At 34.9% G+C, this 12,934-nt stretch overlaps 1 protein-coding gene and 1 long non-coding RNA gene across 4 annotated transcripts; one reads left to right on the top strand and one right to left on the bottom strand.

Annotated features, from left to right (window-relative positions):
- Positions 1–4,615: 4,615 nt before the first annotated feature.
- LOC148780265 (uncharacterized) lies at positions 4,616–5,118 on the top strand. Its single transcript, XR_016042295.1, has 2 exons — positions 4,616–4,715; positions 4,938–5,118. It is a non-coding gene; the product is annotated as an uncharacterized LOC148780265 (long non-coding RNA).
- A 1,998-nt stretch (positions 5,119–7,116) lies between these two features.
- On the bottom strand, positions 7,117–12,934 carry LOC18447476 (spermidine synthase 1). Of its 3 annotated transcripts, none has more exons than XR_016042294.1 (9): positions 12,573–12,934; positions 11,148–11,224; positions 10,883–11,005; positions 9,043–9,147; positions 8,790–8,935; positions 8,397–8,668; positions 8,117–8,312; positions 7,795–7,918; positions 7,117–7,418 (listed from the first exon to the last, which is right to left on the bottom strand). XR_016042294.1 is itself a non-coding variant. In XM_088849272.1 (9 exons), exons 4-9 carry the CDS (start codon positions 9,052–9,054, stop codon positions 7,344–7,346), a joined length of 552 nt encoding a protein of 183 aa, XP_088705398.1. In that variant the 5' UTR covers positions 9,055–9,147; positions 10,802–11,005; positions 11,148–11,224; positions 12,573–12,934; the 3' UTR covers positions 7,117–7,343. The 3 variants fall into 3 exon arrangements, 2 of the variants coding, with proteins under 2 accessions (XP_088705398.1, XP_006857635.1); XM_088849272.1 differs by having other exon boundaries at positions 8,397–8,468; positions 8,863–8,935; positions 10,802–11,005; XM_006857573.4 differs by having other exon boundaries at positions 8,397–8,468; positions 8,863–8,935.

The raw sequence follows: 12,934 nt of genomic DNA, 5'->3' as shown, positions 1-12,934 counted from the left end.
GAGTTGGTATTCGTAGTCACTAGGCTGCAACCTTGACAAACTAAAAATAAAAATAAATGGTAAAAGGGACGATTAAATGCAAAATATTGAAGTCCTTGATTTTGAAAGTTTGAGGAGGCAATTGGAGTCCGCGTGAAAAGTCGCTCAAAGTGGAGCAGCAAGTCAATGGGAGTAAGTCGATGAAGTGAATGGTTGATCAATTTGGAAAAATACCTATGACACATAAAAAACTACATTGAGACGATCCATTGTAAATGGAGATTTACGTTGTATACCTTTTCGCCTTTAAATTTAAAATGAGGATTTGATTTGATTCGAGACTCATCAGGCATTGGAGCTTGAGTATGGGAGAGAATCAACAAAGCGAGAGACTGGCTCCAAGGTCTAACTGAAAGGTTTCTCCAAGGGAAATTGCAATAGGGACTAGACTAAGGAGATTTGCTGGGTTTTTGGGTGACTCCTCCATTTAAAGTCACTGAGGTTCTATACCTTGACAATTCGGACGATTTTTAGTCGACTATGTTATTTTTCAGATCATTGGTGCAATTGAACTAAAGCCATTTAGCAGTTCAGGGAAGACCTAGGACACATCATTTCTCCCATTAGTCAATGCCAATAAGAATGACAGTATACAAATTACATTGTGTAACCCTATCCTATAAAATCTACCTAGTACACCTCATAAAGGATTATTACAAGGAACTGAAAGATAATTCTCTAATTAAGAAGGTAACTTCCCCCTTAAGCCTTAATCAAAAGCCTTTTGAGTAAAGCTTTTATTGAAAGCAAATACTCATAAAAATGTCTTAAATTTGAGGAAATTGGAGTAATTATTTGTCAAAATTGCCAATCTCTAATTTCTTACTTATCTCTTCTTCTTTTTTGAACAATCTCAAATTGCATTATTGTCAAAAAAATAATAACAATCTCTAATTGCATTCAAGTTCCTATTTTTTTAAAATAGAAATTATATACTATCAAGACCGTTTAGCTTTGGTATTAGAAGGACACCACCCTTACGCATCAAATATAAAATTGGGTGGCTAAAGATGTATTATTTTTGTGTATGAGGCTTAAAATTTTTTTTTTTAGACTTTGAGTGCAACCAACGCTACACCAAACCACACATTTTTACATTTGATAGCTAAGGGTCCTTGCAATCTTCTTATAAAAAGTTGAATGGTCATATCAATACTTTCCCTTATGTTATGATTTAAGGCCTTTTTCAAAACTTACCTTAAGAGTTATTTTTCCTATGTAGGAATGAAACCCAAGAACAATGTGTTGCAGCATAAGGCCCCAAGAAGAACTTCAGCATAACTTGCACTAATGATGTCTAGCTAAATTAACTCAAACCTTCTCAACAATTATCATATTAATCATTTCTTAATGAACTCGAGGAAAACATATGTTCATGAATATTATGAGTTGTGTAAAAAAATTTGTAAATCATTTATTGCTACTTTCTTAAATTCCTTTAAAAAAGTTAAAACAACAATTATTTTATGGAAAAGTATGTAACGAGACCATTTGTCTTTGGTACAAGGTGATCACAAACAATCTTGACCATTAGATGTGAAATTGGGTGGCTGCATTTATTTTATTGACCAAGCTCAAGTTCAAAAGAAATTTTTTCGAACTTTATGACTCACCCAAGCTATCAGATTTCACATCGAATGGTTATAAGTAATTATGACCTCCATGTACCAAAGGTAAATGGTCTCATTGTATACAATCCCTTATTTTTATATACAACTATTTTGCCCCTAATTTTTTTTGTTTGAAGGATTGAAACTAAAAAATACTATTCATTGTTTAGCAAGTTGAGGGAAAGTCTTAAATTTTTTCTCTTTTGAAACGTCCATTATGTGATTAAGTTGATAAGATGGTGTGGCTGAAGTGGATGTCATATTCTTTGCCTAAGCCATTATAGACTATACAAATTTCCCCATACGGTAATGATGAGTTTTATTTCCATTTCCTTTCCTCATAAACGTTGTTCTTCTTAGTATTTTGATACTCTAAAATTTGCAACAGGCTCCATATTTTGCCAATAAAGAAATAATAAATATAACTCAGAATTCTATATAATTGAAAACACAATGTGTTAAAATTTGACAATATAAACTAAAATTATTTTACAGTGGATCTGATCACCCATTCTCTTTTTGTGTACAGTACATGTATATATTATCGAGTACTGAGCTCACTAGGCATTTATGTCCTTTCATCTCTCTCTCTCCACACACAAACATTCTCTCTCTTTATAAATGTAATCACCTCTCTCCTGAGGGCATTTCTTAAGGGTCTAGAGGATGTGTTTACAAACATTAGGATTAAACAAAATGGTATATTAAACGTCAATCTTAAATAATCAAAATGATGTTTACCTCGAAACCCTACCAGAAGATGTAGTTTTGGTGTTGGAAACTTAGCATGAAGCTCTATTTCCAAGTTTCTAACCCTAATAATGCAATCCAAATATCTAAAAATTTATCTATTGAGTAAATCTATAGATGCATAGAAATTTTAAACATTGATGGTCTAAATAACATTTCACAATATGCACTATTTTTAATACTTGAAATCACTATTTTTCATATGCATCGATATTGAGGCCGAGTTGAGCACCCAGATAGTTTTCTAGTATTCGAACAAACTTCTCCTGTGAGTTCTTTGAGGTGCACCTTTCCTCATGCGGCCGCATTTTGTTTGCCGTCTGTACCTAAAAGGGCACTCACTATAATTAGAGAAAATTGTTGTAGCTGAGAAAATCTAATCTCCCTATTCCATTCCTTTTGGAACAAGAGTAATAATACTCATCGGTTTATACAAGGCTGAGGCTCTAAATAATTCAAAGTAAGGTACGTCTTTAAATAATGTTCAAAGATAGCAGTTGAGTACAAAAAATGTTTATGATGGCTTGAAAATTTATTTTCATCTCTAGTTATAAAATTTAAAGCTTCAAAAATAATGTAGATCAAGTAGATCTATGAACACTTGAAAAATCTTGAAAATTGACAATGCGTTACAAGATGCATTATTTTTAAGACTTCGTCTATTTTTTTTAACATTCATATAACTCAAGGTCGATATGATGGGATTTAAGGGTTTTTGGCATCGCAACGACTTCTTCTAGTGAATTTTTTGAGATGCCCTTTGATTGTTTAGAGTCTCGACCTTATATAAAAATTTTCCTTACCATAAAGTGCCTTTGTGTTGTATTTTCTACTGTGACCATTTATTTTTGTGCTTGATGTGAGATGCTTCTGTTTGTCAAGAATGAAAAAGTGGAGACTCTCTCTCACTCACATGACATAGACATTGGCTTTCACAACCCAAGAAAAGTTAGGAAGACAATCTCCATCTTTTTTGTTTCCTTCTCGACTCTTTTTGTCTCTCTCTCTGACCCTTGAGAAAAAGGAAAGAGCTCTCTTTTTCACTCTCTCTCTCTCAGAAGTTCAGCGGTAGGATTCAAACTTGGACATGATGTTGCTATTTTCTGCACTTTATCCAATGGACCCCAAGTCTGAGGGTCTAACGACCGCATCTCGATTTTCTGCCTAAACTTCGCTTTTTTAATGAGTTATAAGCTTGGCTGGAATCTTCTGCCGCTCTGCTGGGTGCGTCTAAACGGAAATGGGATTGCCCATGTCGAATGGATCAGAGAAGGCAGGGTTCCCCTACACACTATTCGGCAATTGGTATTCCAAGCTCTCCAATATTTGAAAATCTAAGTCCTGTATCCACATTTTTTTTTGAGAAATGAAGTCCTCTATCAACATTGTGGTGCAATGTAGCCAAACCTCATAAGTCTCATTATCATCATCCGAACCTTTTCCCAACTATTTGGGATCGATAAATCCGATATGCTCACTCTTCTTGCATATTCCTCAAATCTAATATGTCCTTGTTACCCTCAAAATGACAGAGATATATTTGATCCCAAACTTTGAGGGTGGTTAATTGAGAAAATCATTTTGAGATTATTTGCCATGTATCACTGCATAAAATATCTCTCTCCTCACAAATTTCGCTTTCAAATTTCTTTCTATGAACATTGGCGAGAGTTTGACAAATGTGTGTGCAAAAACTGGGGTTAAACAAACACCACTGGCATATTTTTTCATCTGGGGATACAGACGATGAGGATATATAAATTGTTTGTTGGTACAAGTTCTTTATCTAAAAGTTTATGTTCTGAAATTGCACGGTAAATGGCCATTGAGACATACATGTGGATATTGACAAGAAGTTGGTGGACGGACCAAGTTCCCATCATTCATGGTGCCATTTTGTGGTTGACTTACTAATGAACTTGTTTTTTTTTTCCGTTTTTTTGAAGGGTAAGGTATGACTTGTCATTGATTCAAATGTAAAGTACAAGATGTTCAATCAAAAACAAAAGATTACATAAATGAAACAACCAATATAGAAGGAGTATGGACACCTCCTTTGCCAAGACCATCGGCATCTTCATTTGCCTCTCGACTTCTAAAGAACTTGTTGAAAAGAACTTAAGGTACATTGGAAAAAGATTTGGCGAGTCTGTCAACTCATTCCGCGAAATACATCTTAAATCACTGCAAATTCATTTCTGCCTCAGATCCATGAATTTTGAGTTCCAAAAGTTATAACAGATTTGAAGGTGGTCTGATTAGGGCATCCAAGGATACACCAACACCCTGCCCTTACATTTACAAGTGATTATGAGGGTAGGTCTCTCTCTCTCTCTCTCATAGTATAATATAGTCCATCAAACTCTGTTCAATTTTGTTCTTTTTTTTGTTTTTCCTCAACATAATTGTTCTTGTATATACTGGAAATCTGTTAGATCAGGAGTGAGTGGATCTATAAAACTTATTGCAGTGGTAATATGTTTTTGTTCTTACGGCTTCTGGTGTGCTGATCAAATTTGCTGGAGAGATCCTCCTCAGCCAGCAGTTGGAGAAGAGGCAGATCTTTCAACTCCGTGGCCCGTGCATCTCAGTGAACAAAAAGGAAACAACAGAACAACCACCACTCCGAGTCTTTGCACTATTGAGATTTAATCAAATATGAGACTCTGAGTCTTTGCACTATTGAGATTTAATCAAATATGAGACTTCTGATTTCTTATATGTGTGTGAAAGAGAGAGAGATTCTTTCTTCTCATAGAGTATACTCTTAGAAAAACAGAGAACGAAAGAAGAACGGTTATCTATCTGGGGTTGCAAAGGCCCAATATTGGTAGTTTTATATGTGGGGTAACAGGTATTTGGGAATGCATCACCAATTTTGACATGCAAGTAGGTAGGCTTTGCTTTACTGTTCACAGTAGTATGTATTTGAATACGCATGTAACAGAGATTTTCATGTGATTGTGTGACAGTAGTGCTTTTTTCATCTTTTGCTGAGTTTGTAAAAAAAGTTCAATTCAGATGATTCAGCATTTACTGTTATCTGACATCAGTCCCCATTCTTTATATGCATCATACAATATGCCTTCAAAGCAGTATAATTTTCAAGTCTCTCATCATTCTTTGTATGCATTAGACAATACGACTTCACAACAATATAATTTTCAAGCCTTCATGATTTGATAGATTCTTTTTTTTTTAATTTTACTATTTTCTGATTTTTAGATTTGGAGTTATTTTGGGTTTCTAGTTTTCTTTAGAGGTATTTGTGGCTTTTTGTAGTTATTGAAAATTGGGGGATAGAATTGAAAGCTTAATTCTTAAAGATGAAGGACTAAGATTTAGTATTGATCTGGGTTTCTTTGGGAAGCAAGTTATGTTTTAGGGTTTTTTGTTCTATAAATATATAACTCTTGGACAAAAATAGGAAAGAAAATAAGAAACAATTTTGAGTCTAGTGAAAAGATCTTTTGAAGTAGACACTTTTGTAGACCTTAAAAGAGTATACATTTTCTCATCATTCATTTTTGTCTTTTGATTTTTCTGGTTTCTTAATTTTTTTTACCCCTCCTCCATACATCAATTGTTATCAAAGCTTTGAGATCTATGCGTTGATATCCACATACCATTGATGGTTTTATAAACATATATCGATCCAATCACAGAGGATGTATAGATCAAATAAGAAAGGCAATTTTTCAAATTCTATAAGCTCGAGATCGGGTTTCTCCCAACACTGAGAGAAAATGTACTAGATTTGTAATTTTATTATTTTTTAGATTTTAAATTTGGAATTATTTTAAGTTTCTGATTTTCTTTTTAGGGGTATTTGTGTTTTTTTTTAGTTGTAGAAAATTTAAAGCTGAAGTTTAATTCTTAGAAGATGAAGAGCTAAAATTTAATATTGATTAAAGTTTCTTACAGATCGCAGTTAAATTTTAGGATTTTTGTTCTATAAATATGTAACCATTGAACAAAAATAGAGAAGAGAACAATAATTGACTTCGGGTAGTGAAAAGATCTTTTGGAGTGACCTCCTTTGTAGATCTTGAGAAATGATTTATTCTTTTACCGTTATTTTTATTTTTAATTTTTCTAATTTATTTATTTTTTTCCCTTGGTCTCCCTGCATTACTATAATATTTCCTTCTCTCTCTCTGCATTCCAACCATCCCATTTCTCTCTCTCTCTAGACCTCCAACCCACGTCTTCCCCTCTCTAGAACCCATCCCATTCCATCCCTTCTCTTATTAAACTCAAAGCCACTCATCACCTTCTCCCTCTGAACCCCTCATCTCCCCCTATATTCTGCTTTTGAATGGGACGGGGATGCCATGAACAGAAAGGTAAAAATATGAGAATAAAGAGGACATCAGTGGCTAAAGGAACCAGAGAAAACCAGAGAGAGAGAGAGAGAGACCATCAATGGTTAATCAAGTAACAAGAGAGAGAAAGAGAGAACTGAAAGTCATGTTTGGCTGATCAATCAAAGCAAATAATACGTAGCACAACCAAGGAAAAATACCTGTGCAGGCCAAAATACAGATATTTTTAAAGTGTGTATAGTCTCTAGGAGCAATCTTTCAGAGGTCATGCACGAGCAACGCACTCTCTTTCTTAAAGACCACATCAGCAACCCATAACCACCACGAGAAAAATGACAGGAAAAAAAAAAAAAAAGTGCAAAAGATATTCTAGCATGCATGATAAAGTCATCTTTTAGCAAAGATAAAAACAATTACTATAATTATTATGACGTGCAGTCTCCCACTCAAGGAGATGCTAGAGTTACATCTTATCTGAGTTTGTGACTGCAAACTGGAAATGGTAAAACCAGTATTTATCAACTACTGTACTTTTCCTACTTAGGGGGGTGGGTAACAAAGCATAAGGATCATAACAAAGAATCTTTCCCTCAACTCTGATATCTCCTGGCTCCACAGCCTAATTGATGTGCTTGATTTTTGCTGAGATTGCTCTTTTTGCAAAAGTTGGCAAGCAGAATGCCGCGGAATGAATCTGTAAGGTAAAAAACAAGATCATGAGAGACAGAGAGAGAGTCCTTTTTCTTCAAGAAACTGGCTCTGTATAGTAACCGCCTAAGGAATTAATCAGTGTATTCTTGATTAACCAAAAAAGAATATCATGCAATGCATATTCAGAGTCTGCTTGTCAGTTTGAAACATGTATGTCTCAACTGGATAATGACTTGTTTTTCACTTTTCCTTCAAAAGAGAGTTTTAGAAGATTACTAAATGTCCCATAAAGAAAATCCCAATTACATGAAGAGTTCCTATTCTGAGACATTAAACTTATCTTTATCTTCAATTCGTTTGGGAATAAGAAACAAAAAGAATGACAATATTCTGATGCATTTGCCACTAAATTTACTTACATCAGAGTTATAAAATTTCAAAGATTGTTTTGCTTTGCCATCACAATCATCAAGGATATTCACTGGATGCCTGAAATCAACTGCAGGGCCCTCAGTGGAGCAGAGCATGAAGCCAATCACCCCACTGAAGATATCAATGGAAATATCAGTAACATATTGTGTGTGTGTGTGTGTGTGTGTGTGTGAGAGAGAGAGAGAGAGAGAGGAGAGAGAGAGAGAGAGAGAGAGAGGGCAGAAAATAAAACTTGAATATACTATTGGGAAATCTGAAGGGCAGAAAATAAAACTTGAACATAATATCAGGAAATCTAAAAAAACATGCCTTGGGTAAGTGGGTACAGATGTCCATGCATAATTTACAGAGCCTTTGAATACTTGGCGGCACACATCAACAATATCTTCAATAATATGCATATGCAGCCATATACTTTCAGCCTGGGTGCAGACCACTCCACCAGGGCGTAGGGCTTTGGCAACTGCCTCAAAAAATGGCTTCTCAAAAAGCTCCTGGGCTGGGCCTGATCATAAAGTACAAATGCAATGAGAAACCAAAGCAACATATGTGATAAGTAAAATAGAAAGAACTACCAAGAGAAGTATACCTATAGGATCAGAAGAATCCACTATAACTGCATCATAAGTGCCTTCAGGAACAGCTTTTAAAAAGGCAACTCCTGTAGCAATAGAGAAGTAATAAACTCAAAAACCATTAGCCAACTTTTGACATATGTGCACAATCTTCTTCATCTGCACTTTTCTAATGCTTTATTTCCTACTTATAAGCTTCTTGTTCCATGGGCACCATGTCTTTTATCCTCCATTAAAATTGCCTCAGAATGTCATAAGCATGTTCTATATTTCTCTTCATAACCTTCTGCAATTGGTCTACTAGTTAAGAATTTGGATGGTATAAGAAGGAAGTAGCACCTAGATCTTGATTGGCTATGAGATAAGAACTGGCAGATGCTCATTATAAAGAACAGATGAAATAATACCTATATCTTTTGACCATTAACAATGACTATCGCAAGAAAAAGTTGTTTCATGGGCACGAATATCAAGTATTACCATCACCAATGTGGAGCTTAACACGGGGATCCTCATAGCCTACCGCCATATCAGGGAAAAATTGCTTAGAAACCTGGATAAATACAAACTGTAAGATCCCTCCCATGTAGGAAGCAAACAAGTTTTTTTTTTTATTTATCATAGGAAGCAAATATGCCGATGTCAAGTTATTACACTTACGTCAACAACCATGGCATCAATTTCACATATGTCAATCTGCTCAATGGAAGAGTGTCGAGCCACTTCTCGTAGAACACCACCATCACCTCCTCCGATGACCAGCACCTGAATAGAAATGTCATAAGAAAACAAGAAGAAAAATAACAGAACATAAAATAATTGATAGGAAATTTACAAAACAAAATATGCACATTGCAAAATATGAACTGTGTTGGGCTATCCTAAATGGCGTGGACAAACTTGAGAAGGATGATTAGGGCTGTATTATGTATGCAAAATAAAAAAGCAGTTGGGATCCCACCACTTGCAAAGATTGACTGTGGGGTTCGATTCATTAGCTGTCCACTAACTAAAATGGTAAGCAGTCCTATCATCTTATACATGCCAAATATTTTGGACATCCTTTACATTTACTTTATTTTTGCAAGATTTGCATAATCCTATGCATGGCTAGCAAATATCCATACCCTTTGTAATGTAGGAAAAAGATGTCACTTTCAGCATTGAAACTTCTGTTCCAAAAATACATGACACCAATTTAACATGCTCATGAAAAGAAGTAATGAACTATGTATATAACATATATTTTTATAACGTTCACAATGTACTATAAATATATTTTGAGCAAGACAATCGACAATAAATTGTAAAGGTTATGAATATAAGGGAAAAATAGAGAATCTAACATGTTCACTGATGTCCAAGCTCTCCAAATACAACAATCTCATAGCAAAGCCAATAAACAGCCACAAGTTCCTCTCAAGAACCAGTGACCCACCTTATTTTCTCAATGCAATTTGGCGAAACGCAAATCCATGGTTTACATGTTCTGGCAAGAACATGGAACCCCTGATGCAGGAAAAATTTATTCTTATTTTCAATTTTTGTTCAATTTCAAAGGATATATATCTTAATTTTAGTTTTAGGGTTTATTTTTAGTGTTTTTAAGTTTCTTTAGGGATTATAGGGTTATTTTATATTCTTTATTTACCATTCACTAGTTACTACTCACATGTACTGGTCATAGATACTATTCACAGGTTACTGCTCAGTGGGATAAGTTTGTCCTAATAATTTTTGTGCTTAAGTTTGTTTTTTTTTTTTCTTTTCATTTAATTATTCTATGGACATTTAATGTCCATGAACATTGAATTATTATATATAAGAGGTGTGTGAGGCCTTGAAATGGTCATGCCACATGATTTTAAAAAATTGAAAGAGAACGAAAAGCTTCGGTTTTTGGGACCCTAGCTTGGGGTGAGGAGGAAATCCTAGGTTTCTCCAAGTTATTGCTTGTGTTTGGCTTGAATTGTGTTCTTCTGTTGTTTTTCAAATTTCTCCTACATCAATTTATCAAATTGGCTTAACCATCCTCTAAATTTTTCAATAAAATATAAGTCTAAGAACTTACTAAAGTTTTAAGGTTTTTCCCTTTTTTTTCTTTTCTTAGATTCACTGAGTTGACTCTCCGCACTTGGTGAGTCCATATGCTCAGGGAAAAGGCTAGAACATGTCTAATTCTATTAATTGTGCACATTGCTTAGAAAGATAACAAATCACAATATAATTACCACTTGGAAATGATGCCTAGCATGAAATTTACAGAGTTCCAGAAAAGTACATGAATTCAGATCATAGGTCAGTTAATGTTTGCTTTTATGTTGCATATCATGTTCTTTTCGATGGGTAACATCTAAAGAAGTGGACGAATTATTCCCACTTAGAAAATAAACATTACAAATGACTAAGACTTCCTCACAGATTTCGGAGTTCGGTGGAAGCGGCATATGAACCATTCAGTTGTAGAAAAATATATGCATTGTTAATAGAGAAAGAAGACCTTCTTCGGGTTAGGGATTGAGCAAAGTGGAAGATGAGTGATCATTTCTTGATAGGCACACTCATCCCTTTCAGTACACTGAATCACCCCATCTAACACAAGCACCTTTCCATATGTCGATGACTGAAAGGGACAAAAAATAATACCAAAAATTTGTTAAATACGGAAATACCGATATTATCATTGTTAGTGAAAAGGAAAAACAGTGTCATGCATGAACAATAAAGATGGTTTCACCATGAGTTATTATTGAGGCATCGCATACCTGAAACACCATGACATCTTGGTATTGGGACTTGTCCTGAAATAAGATCTTCTCTACCTTCAATGAGTGTGCCTCTCCTACAAATAGTAAAATTGGATATTAGTCAAAATCCAAGTGTACACATCCTAACTGTCTAAACATGACCTATGGGAAAACAAGCAAAAAGATGGACAGTTTTTTGTTCATTATTATAAGTAGAGCAACGATTAATCATGAGAAGAAAACAACAATTTAGAGGAAAAGCATTTCAAGAAAAAGATAATCTACAAAAAAAACTGGAAGTATGAAAAACCAACATAAGGACCATTAAGGACATAAGCGAGGTAGACATCAAGGGTTCCATTCCTACCAGTTAATATGTCCAAAATAGAGAGAGAGAGAGAGAGAGAGAGAGAGAGAGAGAGAGAGAGAGAGATGTTTAAGGGATGAAAATGAAAATTTGAAACAGGATGAATAGTACCATCAAAGACAAGTATAACAGTATAAAAGCATAAAACCCCAAACACTATATACAAACCTGGCCACCATGAGGAGTCGCCATTGTTTATCATAGCAAAAAGGAAAACCAATAGAAGGTGAAAATCACAATGCTTTAATCAACCCACAAGTTATTACCCTTAAAACTAAAATAAAGGATCATTTAGGAAGCAAACCCAAATAAATACAACCTATATCTACATTGAGGGCATCCCGAAACCCATAGAAACATGAATCAATTTTATTTTTAAAAATTGAAAGTTAACCACATAAACATGAATCCCATGAAACTCACACCCATAAAACCACACAAGTATATTAATTTAGAAACTTTCATACAAGGATAGTGTTTGAAAGGAAATAACTTTTTTCTTTCCTTTCAAACACCGTTCTTGTATGAAAGTTTCTAAAAAGCCAAAATTGATTCAAGCTAAACACAATCTTATGCAACCTATTTAGATATCTACAGAATTCGAAACGATAGCAAAAAAATGGAGGTCCAGAAGCTTGGACGGAGCAAAGAAACAAATCAAATTGAAGCACAAGAAACACAATCTGCAGAACAAAGAAGCCAAAAAAAACACACTAACACCATCAGATACAACATATTTGCTGAAAAAATTCACAATGAACATATACTGGACCAATTTAAAGAAAACCCAAATCTGAGTCGCCATGAAAGCACAGACCTCGTGGTTTCCATCTACAAAGCCCAGTTGGGGACCACAGCAAAATCAACAACATGTAGAAACTACAGAAACCCATCAAGCAAAATCCAAATAGATACCACAGTGAACGATACAATAGCAAAAAAAAATCATGACTTTCCACAAATGAAGAAAAACCCAAATCATGGAATAACAGTTGAAATAGAGAGAATAAAAGGAAATATCCAAACCCAAACATAAAGAGAGAGAGAGAGAGGGGAGAGAGTGACAATGAACTAACCAGGCCACATGGAGCTGAACTCAGAGAACCAACCAGGGAGGACCGAGGAAATACATTCAGGGGTTTTTTTGTTCCCATCAGCTTCCATGTCCCCAAACCTGCAAGAAGAATGGCTTCCATTCTTCTCACCAGAAACAATAACCTTCTCTTCAGCCATCTCTCTCCCTCTCTCTCTACAAAAACTCTCTTTTTTTTTTTGGTAATTCAGTGGGGAAGACAGACTCCCTACCCTTTGAAAAGCAAGCAAAACTGAAGACTCTCTCTTCCAGTCGCTGGGCCTGGGCGCAGCCTCTCCAATTTATTAATTAATCTGTCTCTCTCTCCCTCTCTAATTTATTAATTAATCTCTCTCTCTCTCTCTC

The sequence above is a fragment of the Amborella trichopoda genome, chromosome 10 (assembly GCF_054954075.1).
Source record: "Amborella trichopoda isolate Santa Cruz 75 chromosome 10, AtrichopodaSantaCruz75HAP2 v2.0, whole genome shotgun sequence".
NCBI classification, from domain to species: domain Eukaryota; kingdom Viridiplantae; phylum Streptophyta; class Magnoliopsida; order Amborellales; family Amborellaceae; genus Amborella; species Amborella trichopoda.
This window is presented reverse-complemented; position numbering and strand designations above follow the sequence as displayed.